The following is a 26,394-nucleotide window of genomic DNA, read 5'->3' as shown; positions in this document are numbered from 1 at the left end:
GTATTAGCAATCAGATGGACCAAGCACCCCTAATATAGGCCCCGACAATATCCCCAATGTTAAGTCGAATAAAATCAATTTGCCACCAGGGGAGACCATCTAGTCAAACCTTATTTTACACTGGTTCTCCTTTGATCTTTAGATAGAACTGATTGGATCCTCTTTTTGCAAAATTTCCCTCTGCTTGGTTGTCGACCACATCTCCCTAAACTCCCCACGGTACAAAGATAAAAGAACGACGACACCTACAAAAGAAAATGGATCAGAGCAATGCATTCTAAACCATCATGTAACGTTCACATGATTAGCAGATTGAGTTACCCAGAGTGCAAGGAACCAAATACAACAGTGCTGGCTGGCCATGTCCATCCATGAGCACGAGACTAATGTCTGTAAGAAGGAGACCTGCATTCCAAAAAGCTGGTGAGCGCTCAAACAATGGTCGCTCAAATAGTCATACCAGAAAGAGCACCCTTACCAATGCCATAGCCTACAAACGCGTACAAGAAGTATCCACCCTGCAAAGTTTTTTTCAGCGTGTAATCATACCTGCAATATTATCATTATCTGAACCGTAAGAATTACATGACAAAAAAACCCCGTGTTTGTTGAAAGTGCTTCAAAAGCTACAAACACAAACACTATTCTTTACCTCAAACAGTAAGAAATAAGGAGCCCAGGTAATATGATGTCCCCGAAACCAATCAAGCTCTCACCACCCCATGGATCAGAGATGCGGGGGATTTTCAAAAGCATAGGAATACCTTCCCCACTTTTATCACCTCTTGCTACCTGTCATAAAACGTTCACGCTGCCTCTCACAAATCCAAGGCAGACATTTCTACAAAATAATCTGTCGCTTTTACACTCACCACCACCATGACGCTTTCATGAAAGATAAGGGGGGATATAAAGACCCAAAAAATGTCGTAAACAAATGCACAACTCAATAGTACTGTAGCAACCTGAATGCAAGTTGAAAACGCCCATCAAGCTTTAAAATCATTTTATGAGAGGTATAATTAAAATGTAGACACCCATGTGGCACCAAATTAAAATGTACCTTGATTTCTGGCAGCCGAATCATTTGAAGGACTGTGATCATGAATGCAATTCCCTGTATAAATAAGAGTTCAAACCAAACACTAGAGTAAACATAACTGTACATTCTGATGCACTTCAAGCCCCAATTAATGTAAAATCAATCTAAGACCTCTGGAGATAACTTACAAACACATCTTGGATAGTCCAGGCATAGAATGCTTGACGATGCAACGCCCACCAAATTGCCAAGCCAAGACAAAAGGGAAATACCAGAAGAGCTACAAGTGACACATCTCCTAGACATGGGACTGTCACAAATTTTTGACCCAAACCTTTAAAGTACCTGTAGTAGAGAAATTCAGAGAGTTTCCAGGCAAGCCTAATAAAAGAAGCCTATTTGTCATTAAAAACAAAGTCCTACCTTGTCAGCATGGCTACGGTGCAATGCTGAAGACCCTGTGCATGAACATGATATATTAGTAAAAAAACACGTTCAACGCTGAGCAGCAAGTCCATGCATTTTTTGACCAAACACGTGTCAGATCTGATCCAACCTAACAAATAAGCTAGGCCTTCAGTTTTGTGGCTAGAAATCCTCATTGAGGCATTTAGAGAGTAATTTCATATTGAAATTTTCACTATTGAGGCTTAATGAAGGCCTCAAATTTCATTTGAGGCCTTCATTAAGCTTGGACAACATCGATGATGCAGAAGGCTGGTCTATTGACAGCAAACAAGCCCATAAGAGCAAATAATGTTGACACACACAGGACAATCCAAAAACAATGCTAACAAATGAAGCAAGAAATTCACTTTCAGTTCAGCCAACCGATATAAAGAAATATAGTAATACACAAAATATTCTTATGTGTGACCATCAGCATAATCAGAACAATCTGGGAACCAGAAAAAGAAAATGGCCAAGCCCTTGTCTTCCTTGTCGAGTTATTCATTTCTTTCAAAGAGAGGGTAAAGAGAGATGTTGTTCTTTGGCAATGGAAAAGCATAGAGCTACTGACCTCAATACCAGCAATACAGAAGACGATCACCAGAATCCATATTGTGAATTCTGAGAGGAAAAAGTACAGCAGTAACAATAATACAGAGGCAAAGACAACAAAAGATGCTGCTGCCTTCATGCTTATGTTTACCGATGTTTCATCATCTGCTGTCTTCTCTATGTCCATATCAAATGGTGAGTCCTGACAACCGTTGCCCATTATTATATCAGAAGACATCATTTACAAAACACGAAGGACAGAAAAAATAAATAAAAACTCACTTTTTCATCTAACTCTTTATAGCGCTCATTTGCTTCTCCTTTTGTTGTCTCTGCAGACCAGTAAGACGCACATCCTATAGTGCACATCGCCATAATCCCAAGGAATAGCTCTGCCCAATCCCAGAGGGGACGATTTGGGGACAAGAGTGATACTTCCACTGCAAGAAAAGGTTTTAGTCTTTCGACTGATGGCTCAGAAGAGTTGGCCCTTCCAAGTTCCAACTTGTCATCTTTTCTATTAACTAAATAAAGCATTAAATTTTAATTATTTTATTAACAGAATTTGTGCATGTGTGGGATGACATGGAGCACGGTTTTGTCTCATAGACGCGAAAACTTTTTCCTTCGCCCCAAGGAAAAAATCACATCCAGATGTCATAAGATACATAAAAAAACGTCTCCACTAAAATCTAGTCATTCAAAGACTATGGGTGGATGTATGTGGTACACAACGCATAAATTATGGAGTCCTAGGAGTACATGAGGGCTGGATGGAGTTCTACTCACTATATGGTGCTCAATGCATGTCTATATGTCCAGAAGAGTACATCAGCATGAAAATGCAATCCTAGTCAGCTCCATCCTTGTGTGTGTGGTTCTTGTTGGGGAGAGGGGGATATGCGGAGTACATAGGGGAGCCCTCAGCAAGGACTCAAATGGTCTGGGACTGAATCTCAGTGTCACAAGAAACGTTTTGTGTGTTTCGTCGTTTTGAGGCGATTTGTTTGGCTTTGTTTCAAAAGTGTCAAAATGACACACAGCACAAAACACAACTTTCAAGAGGCTACAGGAAGCATGTCTAGCAGCAAAATACACCTTATTTACACTGTATCAAAGTTAGAAATTAGTTTTAGAACATCTTATAGCTGTTTTCCGTTATAGCTGGAAACTTGCAAGATGACATTGATATGTTTAAGAATTGGGAAACAGAGACAATTAGGACTTAAGGGAATTGGTAGAAATTGAGAGATTGGAGAATTGGGGGAATTGGGTGAATTTGGGACTGGTGGAATTGAAACTAGTAAAAAATGAAAACTCGGAATCTGAGAGAACTGTGGATTCGACGAAGTGGGGAAATTGAAAAAACTCTGAATCCAGGGTATTGCGGAAATAGGGAATTGGAAAAATTGGGGGAAATTGGGAGACTGGACGGAGAAAGAAAGACAGGTATTATTCAAATCTTCCAACGGTAAAAATGGACCATGAGACAAATCAGCATACAGTTATACCTAGATGAATCCAGCATAAGCCCAGGTTCAACCTTAAAGAAAAGTGCAAAGTTATAGACTCATGGTAGTCACACACAAGACAAACTAACGATCAGCTCCATCATGCATAGTATAGACTAAAAAATACTACGACATCCCGACTAATGTCGTCAGTGCCCAATAGTGGGCGTAGAACTAGGTTGCTAAGGCAAACTCAGCCATTATGAAGCCTTAGCACTCAAAGAAGCATTAAATAGGAAAAATTAGCACAAAAACGATGTAGTTGACAGGGCATATATGGCTGAAGCCTAGCACTCAAAGAAGCATTAAATAGAAAAAATTTGCACAAAATGATGTAGTTAACAAGGCATACGCACCATAAAAGATAGAAAGTACTAGCACAATATCAATTAGTCCTAACTCGGACGAGAACTTCACAATGTGAAGTCTATATGTCCGCTATACGACTAAAACATATCCCTAGATGTATCCCGGATAAGCCCAGATTCACCCTTAAAGAAAAGTGCAAGGTATAGACTCATGCACCCACAAGACAAAATAACCATCAGCTCCATCATGCATAGTAATGACTACATACTACGACATCCCCACTAACATCGTTAGTGCCCAATAGTGGGTGTAGAACTAGGTACCAATATATACTCCCACACACACACACAAGCATACATCGATACAAAGATCTGCGTACTTGAGTTTGTGAGATATCATAGCATATGACTTCCTCTTATATTTTTGATGTGTGTGTGTGTGTGGGAGGTGGGGGAGAAGTGACGAGAGAATCCTATGCGTGCCCTAGCAGCACCCCTAGCCCTCTTGCACAAACCCCAACAGCACCCTCAGTCCACCCTCGCGAGCTTCCAGTTGCTCGCACGAGACTCTGTTGCCTGCTACGCACCCATTTTCTCTCTTGCGACCTGCTCCTACAGCCAGTCGACTGTGCAATCTTGTCATATTGCTCGTTGCCGAGCGCGTGTGTGTGTATATTGTGTGTGTGTGTGTGTGTGTGTGTGTGTGTGTAAGTGTGTGTTGCCGTTTTAAGACTTATACACAAAAGAATATAACAGTTCAAAAGACAGCTAGCTTTAGACAAAAGACAATGATTAGCACAAAACAACTCAGTCTTGATTCATTTTTGTACATCATAGTGAGAATGAGGTATCATTCTAGTGTTTTGTATAAAAAATAGTCAAGAACAACTTATTCTGAAGTGAAAGAGGCCAGGTTCGACAATGATGGACAACAGCTAAGCCAAAAAGATTCTAAGTAAAGATAAGAGTTCTCACCTGCATCTATATAAGCAAAACAACAGATTCATTAGCCTTGAATACGTATTACAAATGTTGACGAACCTATCAATTGTTATCCATGTCCTACTTAAAACCTTTATAACTTATACCTACCATCCATGTAGTGTTAAATATCAGCAAGTATCCATTCTCAAAACAGTAAGCCACAGATGAAAGTGACGTGTGTGTGGGTGTACGCGCACGCGGGGAGTGTTCAGCAGATTTTTCTTATAAAGTTGTACAACCAGTGCCTTTGAGTACTGAAAGAAAGTAACAGAAGAACTAGAAACTTATACAAGGTGAAAAAGCTTCTGAAAAATCCGTGTGTTTAAGTTTCATGACGGATAACCCCTGCATCTACAAAAGACGCAAAGCGATCGACTCTTCACCGGCTAATGCGATGACCCTCATCAAGGATTGCTTACACGAAGATTTTGAAGATGTCTGTAGGGCCTGGGAAGGTCTGGAACTTGAGACAAAAGTCGTCATTCCTGTCCAACAGTTGATGGATCTTGTCGCCCAATATGCGCTAAATGCAGTTATACTTTTCTTTCCTGACAAAATGCCTATAGCATAGGATGTGGGACAATGGGTGAATTTCATGCTTAAACGCCAAGCAGTTCGTGGGGTTTATTTTAGAGCTCGAGGATTTTATGAGGTTTTGTTGGCAGATACTGAGGCCAGGAGGCCCTGCTTGAAATGTCGTCATTGTTCTTCAGCACGAAAATGACCATGTATTGTCATGGCTCTTACTAAGAATTATCAGAGTCTCATTCGACATAAATGTCAGCATGGGTGGAGGTAGTACTTTCCTCGTACATGGCGTCACTTTCTTCCGCTACTGGCTGCCAGTTGGGAAAAGTGGTTTGTCCTCCCAAGTTGGATGCGAATACTAATAGATTTTGCATCTTGTGGAATAGAAATGTCTCTACACGAGCAAGCATAATGATAAATTCCGGTGGCCCTTTAATAGGGAAACCCCCTTTTAAGCTGAAATGGGGCAACTTCGCCAACTCTTGTCTTTGTTGTGGTAAGTTTGGTCACATGCAGTTGGAAAGTCCAAAGCCGCATCTGCAGCGTCCTCCTTCGGCATTACCACCTGCACAACCTTCTCCAACACCAAAATCCCCTTCGGAATTTAGGCACAATGGTGCTTTGAGTTCAGGAGTGAGAGAGAGAGAGAGAGAGAGAGAGAGAGAGAGAGAAAAGAGACAACACCAGACGGGTTCCCAAAACTGTTTGGTTAAAGGCCTAAATAACCCCGTTTTGTACATTTTTATACTTTGTCCAGGTTCACATTGAATCTGGACACATTTTTTTAAAGTCACTTATAATAAAAGTGAGAAAACCCAAAACTCACTTATTGAGTTTTCCCCAAAAACGTGAGCTAGCTCTCTCTCTCTCTTCCTGCTTCGATCCCTAGCGCTTCCTCTCTGCTGCACTCCGCCTCTTGCTTCTTGCCCCAATCCTGCACTACATCGCGACGCGCACCTACCAGTACCTTCTGCTTCGCGCTTTCACCTGGTATCAGAGCCCTAGGATTTCAAAACAATCCTGTGCAGTTTGTTGGACAGCGAGTTAAAATTGCTCTCCCGTGATCAATTTCGCTTCCATCGCGAAGCCCCTTGCTTCCGGAGTCGAAAAGGTCACCAAAACTACCAAAACAGCCCAAAACAGGCTGTTTTTAGGTCAAAACAAGTGATTTACAGGTTATAACAGGTCAAAACAGCAATACGAAAGTGTACCAAAGTTGTTGGATCACATGTATTGATGTTTGTCGTGACAAATTGAGTGAAAAGCTGAGTACAGGTGCTTGAAATTGCACTTTTCAGCTGAAATTTCAGATTTGGACAGTTTCATGTAAAGAAACTGTGGTCTATCGTATGCAAAGTCTTGTGGTTGCTCCTATTTGCTGAAATTTCCAGCCTATTGCATCTCTCTTGTATACACACTTGTGGTTAAATTAAAATGGCTTCTTCCTCTTCCGCATTTGACACTATTCCGCATCTGACACTAAAAGTTTGATGGAAATCAAACAGTTCGATGGTCAAGGCTTCGACCTCTGACAAGAACGCATGCAAGGTATCCTTTTCTTAAAAGATTGTGAAGATGCTGGAAGAGAATAAGCCGCCAGGTTTGTTTGACGAAGAGTGGGCCAGGTTGAATAAGAAGGCTATGGCCTACATCAAAATGGCTATCAATAATGACATTTTAACGGACACCAAGCATTTGGACTCTGCTTATGCAATATGGCAAAAGCTAAAGTCCAATTATGAAAACACCACGTCTGTGAACCAGGTGCATTTGATGCGAAAGTTGGTGAATATGAAGCTTGATGACTCGAAGTCAGCTTCTGAGCATTTAAGTGCTTTTACAGGTGTGTTGAGTCAGTTGCAGGACAGTGGGCTTCAGCAATTCGATGATAAGCTGAAAGCTATTTTCTTGCTTATGACATTGCCAGATACTTGGAAAACCTTAGTTGTCTCCTTGAGCAACTGTTGCTAATTGGACTATTTTCTTATTTTTAATGATTAATCTTTTTTTTTTTTTAAAGACATTTTATTATGTGCACTAAAAACTGTTAAAAGATTGTAGCTACAGGAACTGCCATCAGGAACGGACAACTCTGATGTGTCATTTGATGGGTGACGGTAAACATCGCGAAGGAGTTTCCGTAAGTTCGGTGAAAAGGGCCGGGTTACGAGTGCCTCTGATGCGTCACATGATGGGTGACGGGTGCATCAGTAAGGGGGCATCCCGTAGGCTAAGGAGGAAATCCGAACTGAGTAAGAAAATACGCGTAAGAACGCAAGCACAAGAATAAAGATGGGTTCAATGAAGCTTTTTACGAAAAGCAGGAACAATCGCGGGAGAACAGATGTTTTCTCGCGAGGAGTCTGTGTCTGCATTGCATCTGTGTCGTGCCCTGCACCCGGGGACGCCTGGAATGTGTCCGTGTAGCATTGTTTTCATTGACTAGGTGAGTTTTTAAAGTTTGAACAGGTTCACACTTTATTTTATTAAAGTGGCCGGTCACTTTTAAGTGACCGGGCCTTTATTAATAAAATAAAGCAAGTCCTTCAAAAAAAGGCAGCGCTAGAAAAGCTACGCAGAGGGGGGGGCTGAATTTGCGATCTTTCTCTCTCCTCTCTCTAGGAGCGTTGGCTCTACTTTTTGGGCCTCTATTCCCACCAGGTGCCAGAGCCTATAAAAGGGCAGCAAGCGTTCCAGTTTTGATACGCCGGGAGCAGCAGCAAGAACTAGCGCTGGGATTCTGGAGCACGTGCTGGCGACAAAATTTGCAAGTGTTCGCGTGACGACTGAGTACGGAGGTCGATTCTCCGAGCAAGGAGCGACATGTATAAGGGGTTGATACGCATTGAGAATTGTTGCTTTGTGTGGTTTGTTTTGCAGGAATCTCCCTTCTTACGGGAAGGCCCTTCACGGGAGGTACGGCTTCACGCCTAAGTCCCTTACCGGAAAGTACGGCTTCGCGCCTAAGTCCCTCACGGGAAGGAACGGCCTTGTGCCCAAGCCCTTTACGGGAAAGCACGACCTTCGGGTCTAAGACTACAGAACGGAGGGGTTTCCTCGGGTTCTCGTGCTTGTATAAGAATTCTCCCTGAATAAAAGAATACTCTTAACGGGGGAGGACCAGCCCATCTTCTGGTCCCCAATACTGTGTCGATCTTCTCCCTTCTCTCATGTTTTCAAAGAATTATAATTTTCAGATTTTCTAAGTGCTCGTGTACCCTCCCGTTTTGTGACAGTGGTATCAGAGCTCGGACTCCTCTCTTTCTCTGAAAAGAAGGACGATTCCGGGAAAAACGGGAAGAACCATGTCGAGCCAAGGGAGAAGCCTTGAAGAGGAACTTCAACAAGTGCAAGCTCAGCTTGCGGAGTTGCAACAAATTTTATTGTTGCCGGACGTCCAAAAGCTTTTGGGCGGAATGAAGAAAACGAATGGAACTGATGCAGCCAAGCATCCAGACAACTTGTTGGCGTGAGACCACAAGAGGCAAGAGAAGAAGAACGTGCCGAGGTGCACAAAGGATCTTCGGATCGGAATGAACGGCCTACTGCAAGGAAAGGCTAGGAAAAAGCGCTCTCTTTGCTAGACGAGAGCAAGGACGTCTCAATCTCATCTCCATTTTACTCTCCTGATTATACCTCTACTTCTCGATCATCTCGTCAAAAGAAGGAAGCCGCTACTACTGCCACTACCCTACATCAACCTAAAGATAAGCCTCGGCCCTCGATTCAAGAAGCATGGTCGCAAGTCTCAACATCGCATGAGAGTCTTCAAATCATGCGACAAGGACATCAAGTTCGAAACCTACAACGGACGGAGAGACATCTCCAAAGCACTGTCCTTCATCAGACAGTTTGATGTTGCCTTTACCAATGGGCACTTTACAAAAAAATCCAAATTACGCCATGTGGGGATGCACCTCAAGGAAACGGCAAGTAATTGGTGGTTAGCCAAGATTCTGGAAGGTTCTCAAGCCAGAACTTGGGAGAGCTTCAAATCTGAATTTTATGAACAATTTCTTCCACCTGACTTCGAACAGGACATACGGAAGGAATGGGACTGGCTTGCCCACAAGAAACATGAAAGAGTAACGACTTATGTGGACAAGTATTGGTCAGTTCTTCTGAAGGTCACTCCCTTCATGAAGATTGCCGACGAGGAAAAGAAAAGAAAGTTCGAAGCGGGTCTCCAACCGCAGCTTCGAAAGAGTATGAAAGTGTATCCGCATGATACTCTTCAGAGGATGATGGAGTCAACAATCATTGTTGAGGATTTGCACTCAACTGGGACGCCCACAAAGATGGAGCATAGCACTTACCGTGCAAGACAAAGAGGGGTCTACGATGACCAAGGGGACCAAGGAAGAAAACATCCTCCATCTAGAGACGATGATCATTCTAAGAAGCCAGAGGGCACTGGCAAGCGAACTAAGTACCTTTCTCCTACTCAACTTCAAACTTTCAGAGAGGAAGGGAGATGCTTCTACTGTGGCGAGAAAGGACATATGAAACCGGACTACCCGCTAAAGCAGCAACGGCAAGAGCAAGCCTCTACGAGGCAAGAGAAAGCAAGGAAGAAACCCGCACCACCAAGCTCGAACTCAATTCCATATGTTCAAGGAAACACAGAAACGGAGAAAGGAAAGCGTCAACTTCTGAAGGGCTGGGGTCTTTGAACAACCAGCGAGTACTGATTCTTTATGATCCAGGATCCACGGATAACTTCATCTCCCTGGATACTGCGGAACGTTTGTGCCTCACACCGGCTCAGCTTGGCACACCGGTTACATCCGGATCGGCATTCGAGGGGTTGACAACCAATGCAACTCCCGTGCAAGGACAGCTCAATCTTCGGATTGGCGAGTACAAGGACCGCGAATCATTTTTGATGGCACCCATCGAGGGATGTGATATCATCTTGGGTATGCCATGGCACTTTCACATGACACCTATTCCCGATTATGTGGAAAAGACCCTCACTTTTGATCATGGGGGTAAGAAAATAAAGATTCAAGCTGATGCAAGAGATTGGCAGTTCCCAATTGTAAGCCATATCTCCATTAAGAAAGAAATGAAGAAGTGTGTTTCTGCTTACTTGATTTTTGCAAAGGATAAAACTAGTAGGGACTCTCCCTCTAGTCTGGAAATTAAGCGTCTTCAATTTATTGAAAAGTACAAGGATTGTTTCACGGAAACACTTCCTGATGAACTCCCTCCGGTACGCCCGGAAGATCACCGCATAGATCTCATACCGGGTAGCTCGCCTCCCAATCAACCCCCTTATCGGGTGAGTCTTGATCTCATACCGGGTAGCTCGCCTCCCAATCAACCCCCTTATCGGGTGAGTCTTGCTCAGCAAGAGGAAATTTTGAAGCAAGTCAACGAGCTTCTAGAGAAAGGGTTAGTATGGCACAGTGCTTCACCCTACTGCTCTCCAGTTCTACTGGTGCAGAAGAAAGATGGCACGTTTCGAATGTGCATAGACTACCGGTCTTTAAACAAGATCACAATCAAGAATCGCTTTCCAATCCCTCGGATTGATGATATACTTGATAAGTTGCAGGGTGCAAGTGTCTTTAGTCGCATAGACTTAAAGAGTGGGTATCATCAGATACGGATCGCCCTTGAGGATGTCCATAAGACTACTTTCCGCACGACCTTTGGACTATATGAATTTTTGGTAATGCCTTTCGGCTTGACCAATGCTCCTGCGACGTTCAATAGCATGATGGACCGCATTTTCAGCCTGTATCGAGCTTTTACCGGAGTATTCTTTTACAACATACTCATCTTCTCTAAGTCAGAAGAGGAACATCGGAAGCACTTGGACTTAGTGTTTCAAGAATTGCGAAAGCATGAGTTGCATGTGAATGCAAAGAAGAGCGAGTTCTTTCTCTCAAAGATACACTATCTCGGCCATATAGTCTCTCACAATCAAGTGAGTATGGATCCTGCCAAGATCCGAGTAGTCGAAGATTGGCCTATTCCCACTACGGTACATGATATACGTAGCTTTCTGGGATTATGTTCGTATTATCGAAGGTTTGTCCGAGGATTTGCTCATGTAGCAGGACCACTTCATGATTTGACAAAGAAGAAGATTCCTTTCAGATGGGGATCGAAACAACAAGGAGCTTTTGATCGGCTCAAGTACTTGCTAGGCCATGGACCTATTTTGATAGTGCTTGACTTAAGGAAACCATTTGAGGTTCACTGTGATGCTTCAGGTGATTGTATCGGAGCAGTGTTAAACCAAGAAGGCCATGTAGTGGCTTATGAAAGCAGACGGCTTAAGGATGCACAGTTGCATGGATCAATCTACGAAAAGGAACTCGCAGCTGTGATTCACGCCTTATCCAACTGGAACACTATCTTCTAGGAGCGGATTTCGTGATCAAGACTGATCACCAGAGTTTGCGGTATTTTCTTACGCAGAGGAAACTATCTGAGAAGCAGATGAGATGGGCAAACTTTTTGTCTATGTTTCACTTCCAGATCCTTCACACGGCTGGGAGTAAGAATGTGGTCGCAGACGCATTGTCTAGGCGGCCAAGGGTGAACGCTATCACTTCGGTGTATCACCAAGAATTAGAAGCACTACCGGATTTGTATCCGAATGATCCAGACTTCTCCACCATCTCGGGAAAGCTACATCGTGGAGAGAATGAGTTTCCCTATTCCATTCGGGACGGTTATCTCTACCACCATCAAGCCATATGTGTGGCGGAACCATTAAGAAAGAAGATCATAGATGAAGCACACGCTTCGCCTTATGCGGGTCATCGGGATATTCTCCCTACGACCTTAGCAATGGAAAGATATTTCTTTTGGCCTAGCCTTAAAGCTGACATTGATAAGTATGTCAGGGAATGCTTGGTTTGTCAAAAAGTGAAGTATGATCGGCATAAGACGCCTGGGTTGCTACAACCTTTGTCTGTGCCTAATGAACCTTGGGAAAGTATTGCCATGGACTTCATCATGGACCTCCCTAGAACTCAGACTGGAAATGACGAGATCTGGACCATTGTGGACAAGTTTAGCAAGCAAGCACACTTTATACCAGTCAAGAAAACGATCAAAGCAGATCATATGGCTAGGGTCTTCCTGGCACAGATCTTTAAGCATCATGGAATGCCTAAGTCAATTGTGAGTGATCGAGATCCTCGCATGACTGGAAATTTTTGGCGTGCCTTGATATATAATCTTGGTACAAAGCTGAATTTTTCATTTGCCTACCATCCTCAAACGGACGAGCAAAGTGAGATAGCCAATTCCACAAAATTGGATATGTTAAAAGCTTATGTGTCAAACCGGCAATCTGATTGGGAGAAATATTTGCCTCTTGTCGAGTATGCGTATAACAATACCATACTCATCGACGGGGAAAGCACCTTTTGAGATTCTCTATGGTAAGCCTTTGCTTCCACCCATCCTTTTAACTAAGGATAAGATCTTTGCAGCAGATGAATTTGTCCGGGATTTGGACACAGCCTACGGGCAAGTTAGGAGAGCTATTCTACGCTCTCAGAAAAAGCATAAGAAAGCTGCAGACAAGCACAGAAGGAATCTAGACTTAACAGTCGGACAGTTAGTCTTACTCAAGTTTGAGAAGGCAAGACTTAAGAAACAAGCGTCTCATAAGGGGAAAGTGGTAAAACTTTCTACCCGTTATTATGGGCCGTTTAAGATCACTGAGCGAGTAAATGATGTCACTTTCCGATTAGAGCTACCGCCTAATTGGAAGATCCATAATGCTTTCCATGTCAGTTTACTCTGGCCGTATGTGGGACCGCCTCCGAGCCAGCCTAGTGCTGAGGAACCTCCTGAGGTTGAGGAAACAGAAGAAATACTCCAACCGGAGCAGATAGTAAGTCATCAAGAGCGGTCTCTCAAATCCGGAAAGATAACACGGAAGTATTTGGTTAAGTTTAAGAACTATTCGAATCTAGATTCTCAGTGGATGAGGCAGGAGGAATTAGCAGATTATCCCGAAATACTGGAGGTATATGTCCAAGCGCTACAGTTGAGGTCAACTGTTTAGAAGCCAGAGGGATATTGCTAATTGGACTATTTTCTTATTTTTAATGATTAATCTTTTTTTTTTTTAGATATTTTATTATGTGCACTAAGAACTGTTAAAAGACTGTAGCTACAGGAACTGCCATCAGGAACGGACAACTCTGATGTGTCATTTGATGGGTGACGGTAAACATCGCGAAGGAGTTTCCGTAAGTTCGGTGAAAAGGGCCGGGTTACGAGTGCCTCTGATGCGTCACATGATGGGTGACGGGTGCATCAGTAAGGGGGCATCCCGTAGGCTAAGGAGGAAATCCGAACTGAGTAAGAAAATACGCGTAAGAACGCAAGCACAAGAATAAAGATGGGTTCAATGAAGCTTTTTACGAAAAGCAGGAACAGTCGCGGGAGGACAGATGTTTTCCCGCGAGGAGTCTGTGTCTGCATTGCATCTGTGTCGTGCCCTGCACCCAGGGACGCCTGGACTGTGTTCGTGTAGCATTGTTTTCATTGACTAAGTGAATTTTTGAAGTTTGAACAGGTTCACACTTTATTTTATTGAAGTGGCCGGTCACTTTTAAGTGACCGGGCCTTTATTAATAAAATAAAGCAAGTCCTCCAAAAAAAGGCAGCGCTAGAAAAGCTACGCAGAGGGGGGGGCTGAATTTGCGATCTTTCTCTCTCCTCTCTCTAGCTTTTGTTATCCTTGAGGCCTCAGGCTTGTCCTAAGTCCTTTAGGCTTTTTGACTCTTGAGCCCTTGTGTCATGCACTTCTCATTTTTTAGCCATCGATCATCGATGTTTTATTAGCACATTTCCGCCTATATGACTCGTGTTCTTTGGTCTATTTAGTGTAAATTTATGGTCAAAGTGATGCTCTATGTTTGTGGCATGTGTGTAGGTCAAAAAATACCAAAAAAACTCTTTTTTTTTTGCCGTTCCGACCCCTATCCCCGTTTCCTGACTTTTGCCGTCCCGTCCCCGTTCCCGACCTCGATCTCGACCCACCGTCCCATGTAACTATTCTTCAAAGTGAGGTACTGGTACCGAACTGTATGGCGTCGAGGGAGATCGACAAAAGCATCCGGAATCCTCGAAGGGACTCTTCGCCGGCCCACTCTGATGTGTGGGTCGTTCGGTACTTGAACTTCATAAAGGTCTGCAACGCTTGCTTCTTTTGGCCGCGCCGAAAGCGACAGTCTTTTGTGGCTCCTTCAATGCTTCAACTTCGTCGAGAGTCATGCTTTTTTCTCCTTCAAGAATCTCCATGGCTGAAAATTCTTGAAACCACTTCCAACACAAAACCATGAACATACCTATTCCATGTGAAGTGAGTGGAAAAAAACTTGTCTTCCTCAAAGACTGTGCATGCAATGTATATGAACAAATAGACGGAGTGCCAAATCGTTCACAACACACACGCAAACAATGAGATCGAATCTTTCTCGTATGATCTAGAGCAAGCAACTGTGGCAATTCACAATGGAAATGCCTATGCTTGGTGCTCATACTTTCATGTGCTCTTTCGGGTATTGTGTCATGCCAAGGAAGAGACATGGAATGTGACTTCCTTACATACATACTTTTCAGCTTTTCATGAAAAATACGCATACATTCGTGCTCATCCATGAGAGAAACGTGCTCAACATACAATATGCCATGCCTAGGAAAAGGAATCACATACAAACGTTGACTAAAATACAAGAAACGATCGCGAATGAAACACTCGTACAATGCGTGCGTATCAATCATGCGAACACATAATACTTCCTATGATGGTTCTTTGGACCTAGGCTCGAGAGCCAAGATCGTTTCTTCCTGAGGGGGTTCTTTGGACCTCGACTCGAGAGCCAAGATCGATCCTTTGTGATTGATCGAATCTGCAACGAGGTTAGGTTCGCTAAAAAAAGCATCCACTAACACATCATCCTTGTGAACAATCACATCATCTTTATGCAACTCATCATGCGTGTGAGAAATTACATCTTGATCATGCAAATCATCATGCTCATCATTATCATCCAAATCATCATGCTCATCATTGTCAATCAAATCATCATGCAAATCATTGTCATTCAATTCATCATGCTTCTCATAATCATGCAAATCCTGTGTCTCATGCTTTGGAGAAGAAGAGACTGAGAGAGTTTCCTTTTCCCGAATCTCTTGCATCTGTGCTTGAACTTGAGAAAAGAGTCGCAAGAACTCTTTCATGTGTTGATCGCTCTTTTCGTTGATGGCTTTGTTCGCGCGATCAAATTCTGCTTGTCTTGCTTTGTTCTCGTGATCAAATTTGGCTTGACTTTCTTTTTCTTCAAAGTCGTACTGACGGTCTATGGCTTCCATTCTTGCATCGTATTCACGATCTATGGCTGTCCATCTTTCTTCGTAGTCACGATCTATGGCTGCCCTTCTTTCTTCGTAGTCTAACTTCTTGTCCATAACCAACTGCGGCAACTCCTTCATAGGAGTTAGTGCGATCCTTGTCGTAGATAGGGAAGGGGGAGAGTCGGAAAAACCTCCTGGTGGGGGAAATTCTTCTTCACCTCTCTCATGCTCATCCCCTCCAAGCGAAGTATCCATTCCGCTTCGAGTGATTACCATTCTAAAGTCGTGGTTTCTTGTGGGTTCTTGTGGGTCTTCAGTTCTTGAGGTTCTTGAGGTTCTTGAGGGTCTTCTTTTGCATTCCGCTTCGAGTGATTACCATTCTAAAGTCGTGGTTTCTTGTGGGTTCTTGTGGGTCTTCAGTTCTTGAGGTTCTTGAGGTTCTTGAGGGTCTTCTTTTGCTTGCAATCTGTGTTTGAGAAGGATCTTCTCTTCACCCGAGTTCTACTCCTTTCCGCGGGCGCACCCCTTGGCGGCCTTGCGCTCACACCAAGGTTGCTTTTTCCCACCTCACGTCGATTGGCCGGCCGCTAAGTGCACGGTCTACTCTCAAAAGAGTGAAAAGAGACACAAGGGGAGGCTGGACAAGCCCTTCTTTCCTGGGATTCCTGTCACTCTTCAAAAACACGATTAGAAATCGATACGCCCAAGTGAACTTGGCTTCGTGCGACCGCAACAAGCCAAAAAAAAAAAATCTTGTGATTCTTTCCTTGAGTGATACAGAACACAATCAAAGCTCTGATACCAATATTAGGTGCAACGGAATGAATGTTTGCGCTTTGCTTAAGATGAGTGCTCCGAACTGTGCTCAAGGTTCTTTTTGTGCTTATGGAAGGGAGAGCCTTCCGTTCTTAATGAGAAAGTGCTATGATCACAAACAAAGTGAATGGACACTGTGCGTGCAAGTGTATGAGACTGAAAGATAGAGAGAGAAGAGAGATATGACACCAGAGACGTAAAACCCTCCTCCAAAGGCCCCACTCTCGTCGGCGAGAGTGGTCTACTTATGATTGCACAAACTGGTACAATGGGGATGCATGTGACTGATGCAAGTCTAGGCTATGTCGACGACGACGACGGGGATGACAACACCGACATAAGGGCTGAAATCTGCAATCTCGTATCTGCTGTCCAAAAACGCTATGGGCTGAAAACAGCGGCTACTCCAAAAACGCTGATTTTGGGGTTGTTCCTGTGGGTCTTTGTCGTTGAAAATCTGCAGGTTTAGGGCTGAAAACTGAGGTTCTTAAGGGCTGAAAACTGATGGTCTTTCTGGGCTGAATCTGCTACTCTTTAGGGCTGAATTTGCACGCTCTTCATGGCTGAAAAACGCTGCTCATACCTGCTGAAAACGCTAGGCCAAAACTGATGTCGATGATGGCTTTTACTAACACTAGGGCTGAGTTATTTTGGCGGTGAAGATCTGATGCAAAAACGCTATGCACTGGACTTGCTAGCGATGGCTACCTGATGCAAAACGCCAAGTGCTGGAAAGGTCCCGGCGGTGATGGTTGCTGGAGCTCCTTCAAAAACGCTAGGCTTAGGCTGTTGAAGAAAACGCTAGGGAGATGAGTCTTGCTTGAAGGGAAAGTCCACCAAGTTCTTATTGAGAAGTTGCCTGCTGAGCTTGGCTCATGTTGCCTCTTCTGCCAAATAGTGCTAGCTCTAGTTTGCTTATATACAAACTTACTCAATTTGCCCTACCTACTTTCCAACAAAAGTCACTTAAAAATAATAAGTGAAAAATGTCAAAAATAGGTAAAATAGGCTAGATGCACTGGAAAATTCCCCTAAAGGATTATGATGGATTCTGATGGAAATGCTTACGATCATGCTGTGTGCAACCACAGAGGATATGCATCTACACTAAGTGACTGGACATACACAGTCTACGAATAGACTCACAAAAGTGCCAGATCACTTCTAACCTAGACTGACTGGCCTGAACTGAACCCTAATCATGATGTAGCTTGTCCACGGACACATAGGGTTGGATGTGTCACGTGACAATGGTCTAAATGCAATGGACTTGCCGACGATGTCGACGATGATGATGAAGAAGACGATGTAAGGATTCTAGGTACTAATCCTTAATTAAGTATCTAAACTCATGATTAAGACTAAAGAAACTTGAATTGTACTCGAGACAAGACTTAGAAGACTCTGTGTTTGATTGATTGACTTGTTGAAAACTGAGTACAATAGGCTCCTTATATAGAAGACGAAGAGACATAAATGAAAAGACACGTCTCTTGGTGAAGAGACACGACTTTAGACGTAAAGACACATCCTTGCGGCGAAGAGCTGCAACCATTGGGCGAAGAGTCGCACCCGTAGAGCGAAGGGGTGTGACCAGTCGTCGAAGGAGTGTGGCTTTTGGCAAAGAGACACGTCCTTTGGGCGAAGAGGTGTGACCATCCAAGCGAAGGGGTCCTCCTTGGCATGGCACTTCGCGTATCTGCAACTAGGAAGAGATGTAATACTGCAACATAGTCACAATCGTGACAGACGAGACTGGCTGAAATCTGAAAACGTTAGGGGCTGAAATCTGCAAATCTTCTATCTGCTGAATTTTGACTCTATGTCGGTGACGACGGCGATGACGACGATGCGCTGAAAACGCAGATGCTGAAATCTGAGAATAGCGGGCTGAATTTGCAAATGCTTGCTGATCTGACCGTGCGGCGAGGATATGCTACGGGAAGGTGAGAGATCTGCGAGATTTGGGGGCTACGGTGCGGAGTCTGACTGCTGAAAACTGAAAACGCTGATGCTAGGGATGGTCTTGTTGCCGGGAATCTGCAAAACGCTAGCATGAACTGCACCTTGCAAAAACGCTAGGCCTGCTCTGCTGCTTGCAAAAACGCCAGGGCTGATCTGTTGTCTGCAAAACGCCAGGGCTAATCTGCATCTGCTTAAAACGCTAGCCTCAATCTGATGCCAAAACGTTGGTCTTGATCTGTTGTTGGCTAGAAACGCTAGGCCTCCTGCCGGTCTTGCTGAGAAGGTGCCTGTGAGTTTGTGGACTCTTGCTACCTCTTCTGCCAGAAAGTGCTAGCCCTAGGTTTCTTAAATAGTCCCTTGCAAAATTGCCATACCCAGTTTCCCAACAAAAAGTCACTTAATAATAATAAGTAAAAAATGGCTAAAATAGGGAAAATGGGTTCTATGCACTGTAAAATGCTCATGATGGCTCCTGACTGTAATTTGATGATCATGATATGTGCAACCAGAAATATGCAACTACTATAAGTGCCTGGACATGCACGGCTTGCGCACACGCTCACAAAGGTGCCAGAACACTTGCTAAGCTGACCTGAACCCTAGACATGAAGTAGCTTGTCCACGTACACATAGGGTTAGATGTGCACGTGACAACTCCCATTGTTGTCCATCATCGACATCATCAACAACTGCGATTTCAGCCCTTCATTCCTCTCACATCGGGAGTGCAAATCAGCCCCAGATCTACACCTTGGTAGCCATTAGCAACCCTACATCGAGACGGATCCAAAGGTGCATCAAATCAACCCCGGAGGTGCTTCATATTGAAGAGTTGTAGTGATGAAATTCCCCATTCAAGTCAGTAGAGTCTGCACTTGAGGTATTGCATTTGTGTACATTCCATTTACGCAATCAAAAGCAAATACCATATCGGGGCCCTTAAGAGGGTTGGTTGGGACCCCATTGGGTGTCATTCTCCTTCTCTCTGTCCCTCCCTCTCTCTCATTCCCTCTCTTCCGGGAAATAAAAGAACCATCTCTCATGCTAAGTAGCAAACATTAACGCAAGGAAAGAAGTAAAGATTTGTGGAAGTGTAAAGTCTAGATCTTGTCTCCGTTTCAATTCCGTTGTACCTATCATTTTATCCAAAGGAACTTCATCAGAACTAAGAGTGAAACTGTAAGGTGCAACGGAAGTGTGAATGTTGAACTTTGCTCAAGATGAGTGCTCTGAACTGTGCTCAAGGGTTCCTTTTACTTACGGAAGGGAGAGCCTTCCGTTCCTATAGTGAGAGACTGCAATGGACACAAACAAAGTGGTGGACACTGTGAATGAAGGTACTGAGACTGAGAGATATAGAGAGAAGAGAATACGACACCAGAATGTTGTCAAACCCTCCTCCGAAGGCCCCACTTTGAGAGCGGTCTACTTATGATTGCACAAAACTCTACAATGCTTCAACTTGCCGACGATGAGGACGACGAGGAGACAGCCTGAAATCTGAAAATGCTAAGGACTGAAATCAACAAATCTTTATCTGCTGAATTCTGACTCTATGTCGATGACGCTGTCGATGGCGACGATGCGACGACGACAAGCTGAAAACGCAGATGCTGAAATCTTCGTTTTCCGGGTTGAATCTGCAAACTACGCTGGATCTAATCGTGCGGCGAGGATCTGTTGTGGGAAGGTGAATTCTGCGAAGTTTGGGACTTGTTCTACTGTGTCTAAAGGCTGAAAAACTGAGAAGGCTGAAAACTGAAAACGCTGGTCTTCTTGTTGAGTTGTCGCGACGGAACTGCAAAAACGCTGGCTATTATGCTGCTCCAAAAACACTAGGCTGATTTAGCGTCATGTGGGAAGAATCTGCTAACGCTAGGGCTGATCTGCTGTTGTGGGGGAATCTGCTAACGCTAGGGCTGATCTGCTGTCTACTGTCGCCGTGAATCTACAAGTGCAAAAACGTTGGCTGATTTGATGCAAAAACGCTAGGCCTTCTGCAATGTTGAAAACGCTAGAGTTGTCGCGGGGTCGGTCTTGCTGAGAAGTTGCCTGTTGAGCAAGGTGCTCCTGCTGCCTCTTCTGCCAGAAAGTGCTAGCGCTAGGTTTGTTATATACTAACTTAGCAAAATTGCCCTACCTACTTTCCAACAAAAGTCTGTCACGCGACACATCCCAACCCTATGTGTCCGTGGACAAGCTACACCACAGTAGGGTTCACCCAGTCCCGTCAAGTTAGATTAGCAGTGATCTACCACTTTTGTGAGTCTATTCGTAGACCATGCATGCCCAGTCACTTAGCATAGATGCATATCCTCCGGTTGCACACAGCATGATCATCGGAATTCCCATCAGAATCCATTAGCATCAGTTAGGGGAATTTTCCAGTGCATTTAGCCTATTTTCCTATTTATTGAGATTTTCACTTATTATTTTTAAGTGACTTACCAACAAAAGTAGATAGGGCAATTTTGCTAAGTTAATATATAAGCAAACCAAAGTTCACACTTTCTGGCAGAAGAGGCAGCAGGAGCACCTTCCTCAACAGGCAACTTCTCAGCAAGACCAACCCTCGCGACTACTCTGGCGTTTTCTCCACAGAAGACCTAGCATTTTTGCATCAGATCAGCCTTGGCGATTTGTGCACAGCAGATCAGCCCCGGCGTCATCACGACACAGCTAATCAGCCTAGCGTTTTTGCATTTGCAAAACCCCGGCGACAGAAGGACCAATTTCAGCCCCTGGCGTTTTTGGATTTCAGCAACAAATTAAGACCGGCATTATTCACCTAAAGTGTAGCAGATTTAGCCCGTAAAGACCATCAGTTTTCATCCCTAAGAAACCTCATTTTTCAGCCAAGAAAACACAGCCAAAACAGTCATTTTCAGCCACCGAAACAGTCCCGAAATTCAGCGATTAGAAGATCTCAGATTTCAGCCATCGTCGTCGTGGTCGTCGTCATCTGCATAGACCAAGTTGCATAGTCCATTGCATACGCATTGTACACCTTGTGCAATCAAAGAATAGACCACTCTCGCCGACAAGAGTGGGGCCTTCGGAGGAGGGTTTTACAACCTCTCGGTGTCGTATCTCTTCTATCTCCTTCTCTCAGTCTCATTCACTTGCACGCACAATATCCACTCACTTTGTTCGTGACCACAACATTCTACAAGACGGAAAGCTCTCTCTTTCCCTAAGAACTAAAAGGAGCCTTGATCAATAAGGATCACTAATCTTGAGAAAATACAACATTCATTCCGCTGCACCTAACAAAGTCACTTAAAAATAATAAGTGAAAAATGTCAAAAATAGGGAAAATAGGTTTAATGCACTGGAAAATTCCCCTGATGGATTCTCGTGGTAATGCTGATGATCATGCTGTGTGCAACCGAAGGATATGCATCTAATCTAAGTGACTGGTCATGCACGGTCTCCAAACAGACTCACAAAGGTGCCAGATCACTTCCTATTCTAGACTGATTTGACTGAACTAAACCCTGGTCATGTTGTAGCTTGTCCACGGACACATAGGGCTGGATGTGTCACGTGACAGAAACTACAACAGATCTTCATCTATGTGGAACACATCCCAAAGAATATCACTCGACTCTCAGAGTGAATCGGGAAAAAACATCCAACAGAAAGGAACACACGTCAATACTAAGTCTACAGTTGATACAGCAAGATCAAGAGACCTACACACAAGCTCTGTAAGAGAAGAACAAAGTGCTACACCAAATGGATTGTAATCCTGTCTGTTGCACATGGAACCACTAGACATATAAGGAAGTAGTCCCGGAAACTGACTCCCAAGCTAGCTCCATAACCCCCTCTGCAAGGAGAACACCCCAACCATGGATAACTGTCACAACTAAGATTATCACCTATATCATGCATAGCTTGGACAACATCTATGGGATCCTTACTCACGTCGTTAGTGCCCAAGAGTAGGTGCAGGTTTGTATAGAGGTCATTCATGCTTTGAACGTACTCTATAAACATACTCTATAAAACCAACGAGCTGAGTTTCTATCACCCTCCGGAGGTGATGGGCAAACTCAACCATGATAAAGGCTAGCATTTGTTAAGCTAAAGCAAGAATACTAGAAGTGCTAGAGATCAAAACATCTAGATAGTGTGTTACTAAGTCAAAAAATAAGTATGCTTGTAAGCCCCATTTCTACTGAATTTACTACTGATTATTTTGAACATTCCAAAGCAACGATGCAAAAATGAACAAACCTTTTTCAAGATTCTTTTAAATGAGTATCCTTTCTCAACGATTAAAGAAATAAGATGGCACGATTGAACAACAAAAGCAGCTTTACTAGAACAAAGACTAGAAAATCTAAATAGTTGAGAGCAAACGACACCGTACTTAGCTAAACGAGAATTGTTCGGAGACATGTGAGGCATATAGATGATATTTAGATTGGCATATTCCGGTTCAAGGCGTTTATCATCCAATCCCAAGGGAGTCTGAAAAATCTAAGGCCAAAAAGGCACAACAACCACTATTTGCGGGGCAGTTAAGTTCACAAAACTCCTTAGGATAAATTCCCCCACCTACAGAACTCGAATTCAAGTACATAAAATCTTGAAAAGAAAGAACGTCACTAACAAAAAGCTCATCTACAAAGCGTCTTACATTGCATAACTTGTGCAAAAATATTGAACAAGTGTTAGCAAGGACAAGACGCTCCATAAAATCAAACTCCTCTCGCCGACCTAACGCCCCTTTCAATCTATCACATATGCATTCCAAACAAGTGGCTGCCTCGCTACCTCCTTCCACACGTTTATCACAAAGAGGAGAGCATTCAATACTTCTTAGATCTCAAAAGAGAAGCAAGAGTTGAAAATATCAACTTACTACCCAACTAACAGATTCCGGAATAGAATGCTTCCCTAAAAGTACTCGTAGTTAAGCACATCAAAAGAATCAGTCCAAGACAATTCAAATTTAGGAAGACAAGTGCACTAGTCTCATTTTATTAAGAATACATACCGTTTGATCCAGACTTTAGAGCAGCTTGCAGGTCGCTTCCAGCAGATTTGGGCAGTAAAACAGACGGAATCTCAATGTCTGTATAGTTTCCTGATTCTGAGCATACCATTTTGTAAAGTTCTGCAAGATTGCAGTCAAAGAAACTGTTAGGCTGCTATGAGATCAACCTGAAAACTACAGAAAATTGAACAAAACTCACGGTTACCTTCTTCATCATTTATTACTAATAGTGCTGTTGCTCCAGCACCTTGAGCCTCCCTAGCTTTCTTTGTAAACGTACAATTTCCTCGAGCAACCAGGGCTATAGAGCCAATCAGCTAAACAGTATCACCCCAAACTCAGAGTCTTACAGTGCCAATCAGATAGCAAGGCTTTAAATGTGTCAGTAGTCAAGTAAATAGATATTCTTTAAATAAGTGTCATTCCTTGCTCTCTAACTCAATTAAATGGTTACAAACAGATATTCCAATGGCTAGCAGAGCAAATCATACCTGCGTAGAGAAATTGGAGCAGCCATCCAAGGGATCTGTGAGGACTAATGGTGCCTTGATTTCCTCTTTTTCCGACCTCGGTACAAGGGCCCCAAACCTGGCTGTCAATCCTACTACTTCCTTGAGGAATTGCCCATCCAGAAAGTACTGCACTTTGACCTGTACACACAATTGAAGAATTGAAACCTCCTCCACAGAGAGAACAAGTATACGTTAAAATCTGCCTAATCTTACATTGTTAACACCAATGCTTTCTAAGGAATCGACCTTGGGGTAAGGCCATTCGTGTCGATTAGGGCACTAGCAGTTTCAAATGCATCACATATACTGTTGCTTAAGATTGTCACCAGCAATCAAGCCAGCCTAAGTCAATCAGGCAAAATTGCAGTTTCAAATGTTCTGCACACACTCCAAATCACATGCGTTGTTGCTTAAGATTGTCAACAGTAATCCATCCGCTATCCAACCGCCACTAGCCTTGTCAATTATGTGTACAATGTTTCAAACAGAGTAAGGATGGCTCTAAGAAGCCATGGCTTCTGCTCAAATGGGTTCAGACATTATGCAAGGAATACACGAGTGTGTGTGTCGTATAAATGTATGCATATGTAAGCCGAAAGAAAAAGAATGAGCCTATTTGTTACTACAAAGAGAGACTCTACACATATTAACATAGAGAAAACCCTTATTCACATAACCGTACCAGCTGGAAAACATTGTCACAACCAGGTTGCTTAGGGGCACGATCATCATCGCTTGTCGTCTCATCGCAGAAACCAGGTTGCAAAAGGGAGGTATAAAGAAGAAAGACAGCAGAAACAATGGCCACCTTCTGGCAGAAGAAGGCCATCTAAACAAGGCCTATTCTATTGTAGAATCTTGAGTAGAACCTCGATAACAATGTGCAGGCCCTTCTACAAGTCTGTATGAGACCCTCGTCGTTAAGTTTTGCTTCTGCTTCAGACAAGGTATGAAACGTTGGTATTGCTTGAGAAGTGGGGAAAAAATGGGGGCCTCAATCGACGATACTGCTCTCATCCCACAATCGTCAGCTGCCCTGCAAAGAACTCCCGAGGCTCGAGAGAGGGAGTCAGGCGATCAAGAAAGAGAGAGACAGAGAGAGGGGGGAGAAGGGTATGTGCCCGACGAGTTTCGAACTTGAAGGACGAGAGAGAGAGAGAGAATCGCAGGAGATTTCTCGTGGTCTTGAGTTCAAGACAACGAGACCAAAAGGTCTTGAGCTCAAGACCTTTTGTTTGTGTGAATGTGAGACGCTGCCAAAGTTAAGGGGGAAATGAAAGTTACGAAGAGTAGGTGTGAATGAGTGCTTACAATCACATGTTTTATTTTTTGTGTTTTAATATAACTAGTATTGCCAACAACCGGAGCCTTCGGTTGCCTCTAGGCTCCGGTTGCCTCTCGTGCAATCTTTGTCTCTCTTGGTGAACATGTTGGGCTGCAGGGCACACCATCGAAAACAGGCCGGGTGAAGCAGCTTCCGTCGTGTGTCGGGGGGGTGGGGGGATGGGGGCTGGGGCCTCCCCCTTTACAATAGTATAGAAATTGCTTTGTTCCTTAAACACACATAATCACAAACGCTTTATAAATTACGAAGGGTCCCACTTAAACAACAATGTGAAAGGCTCACATTAGCATTTAAATACTATATATATATATATATATATATATACATATTTATTCAATTATTTATAAATAAAGATACAATGACAAACAATATTTAATGCTTCATAAAAAAAGGTAGTTCAATAAGCATAAGAATTAATTAAACATTTCAATGAAATGGATCTTTATGAAGTCCTTAAATGAAAGGACTCTTTCACAAATTAAAATGATAAGGAAAATTTTCAATGAGTCATTATGGGATCAAACTCCTATGAATGCATTCCTTAACCATATGAAAAGAGCAGGAAGGCCTTATACAAGGAAGGTTCATTTTGGATGCCCTTTGGGAAGGAATGGAGTATGCTTCTGAATCTAACCAACAATATGTATCTGTTAAATGGACTTTGATAAAGCCTATGATAGGATTGAGTTGGAATTCATTTTGCAATGCTTGTATGATATAGGATTAGGAAGAAACTTCATCAGATATGTCCACATCTTGTTTGATAATGCCTCTGTCAGAATTTCTATGAATGGGGAGCTAACAAATCCTATACCCTTGCATAAATCTATTAGGCAAGATTGCTCCTTATCACCCTTGTGTATGCCATTTCATTTGACTATTTGGATTGGTTGGTTAAGAAGTTTATTGTGAGAACCCACATAACTGTCATGAGGATTCCCCGCCCTACTACCCTTTATCTAGGCCCTTGGCCATCCTTATTTAGAATCCCTTGTCCACACCTAGTAGTCGGCCCTTGGCTTGGGTGCGTGA

General features: G+C 43.3%; 1 protein-coding gene across 1 annotated transcript; it reads right to left on the bottom strand.

Annotated features, from left to right (window-relative positions):
* Positions 1-25,152, bottom strand: LOC147460651 (signal peptide peptidase-like 2). The gene is made up of 14 exons (XM_086508375.1): positions 24,700-25,152; positions 23,997-24,155; positions 23,711-23,822; positions 23,506-23,625; positions 2,327-2,484; positions 2,064-2,246; positions 1,466-1,500; positions 1,231-1,387; positions 1,064-1,117; positions 873-965; positions 653-792; positions 479-549; positions 322-405; positions 1-245 (listed from the first exon to the last, which is right to left on the bottom strand). Exons 1-14 carry the CDS (start codon positions 24,844-24,846, stop codon positions 139-141), a joined length of 1,620 nt encoding a protein of 539 aa, XP_086364501.1. The 5' UTR covers positions 24,847-25,152; the 3' UTR covers positions 1-138.
* Positions 25,153-26,394: the final 1,242 nt, after the last annotated feature.

Source organism: Adiantum capillus-veneris, chromosome 3, assembly GCF_014529385.1.
Source record: "Adiantum capillus-veneris isolate H3 chromosome 3, ASM1452938v2, whole genome shotgun sequence".
Lineage (NCBI taxonomy): Eukaryota > Viridiplantae > Streptophyta > Polypodiopsida > Polypodiales > Pteridaceae > Adiantum > Adiantum capillus-veneris.
The sequence above is the reverse complement of the archived record's forward strand: the minus strand, read 5'-3'. Positions and strand labels throughout refer to the sequence as shown.

Excerpts from the sequence above, each read along its gene's own strand:
- LOC147460651 (XM_086508375.1), bottom strand. The coding sequence starts at position 24,846 with ATGGCCTTCTTCTGCCAGAAGGTGGCCATTGTTTCTGCTGTCTTTCTT. Across the intron at positions 24,156-24,699 it reads GTGACAATGTTTTCCAGCTG|GTCAAAGTGCAGTACTTTCT; the intron begins GTACGGTTATGT and ends TTGTGTGTACAG. Across the intron at positions 246-321 it reads TTTGGTTCCTTGCACTCTGG|GTGTCGTCGTTCTTTTATCT; the intron begins GTAACTCAATCT and ends TTTCTTTTGTAG.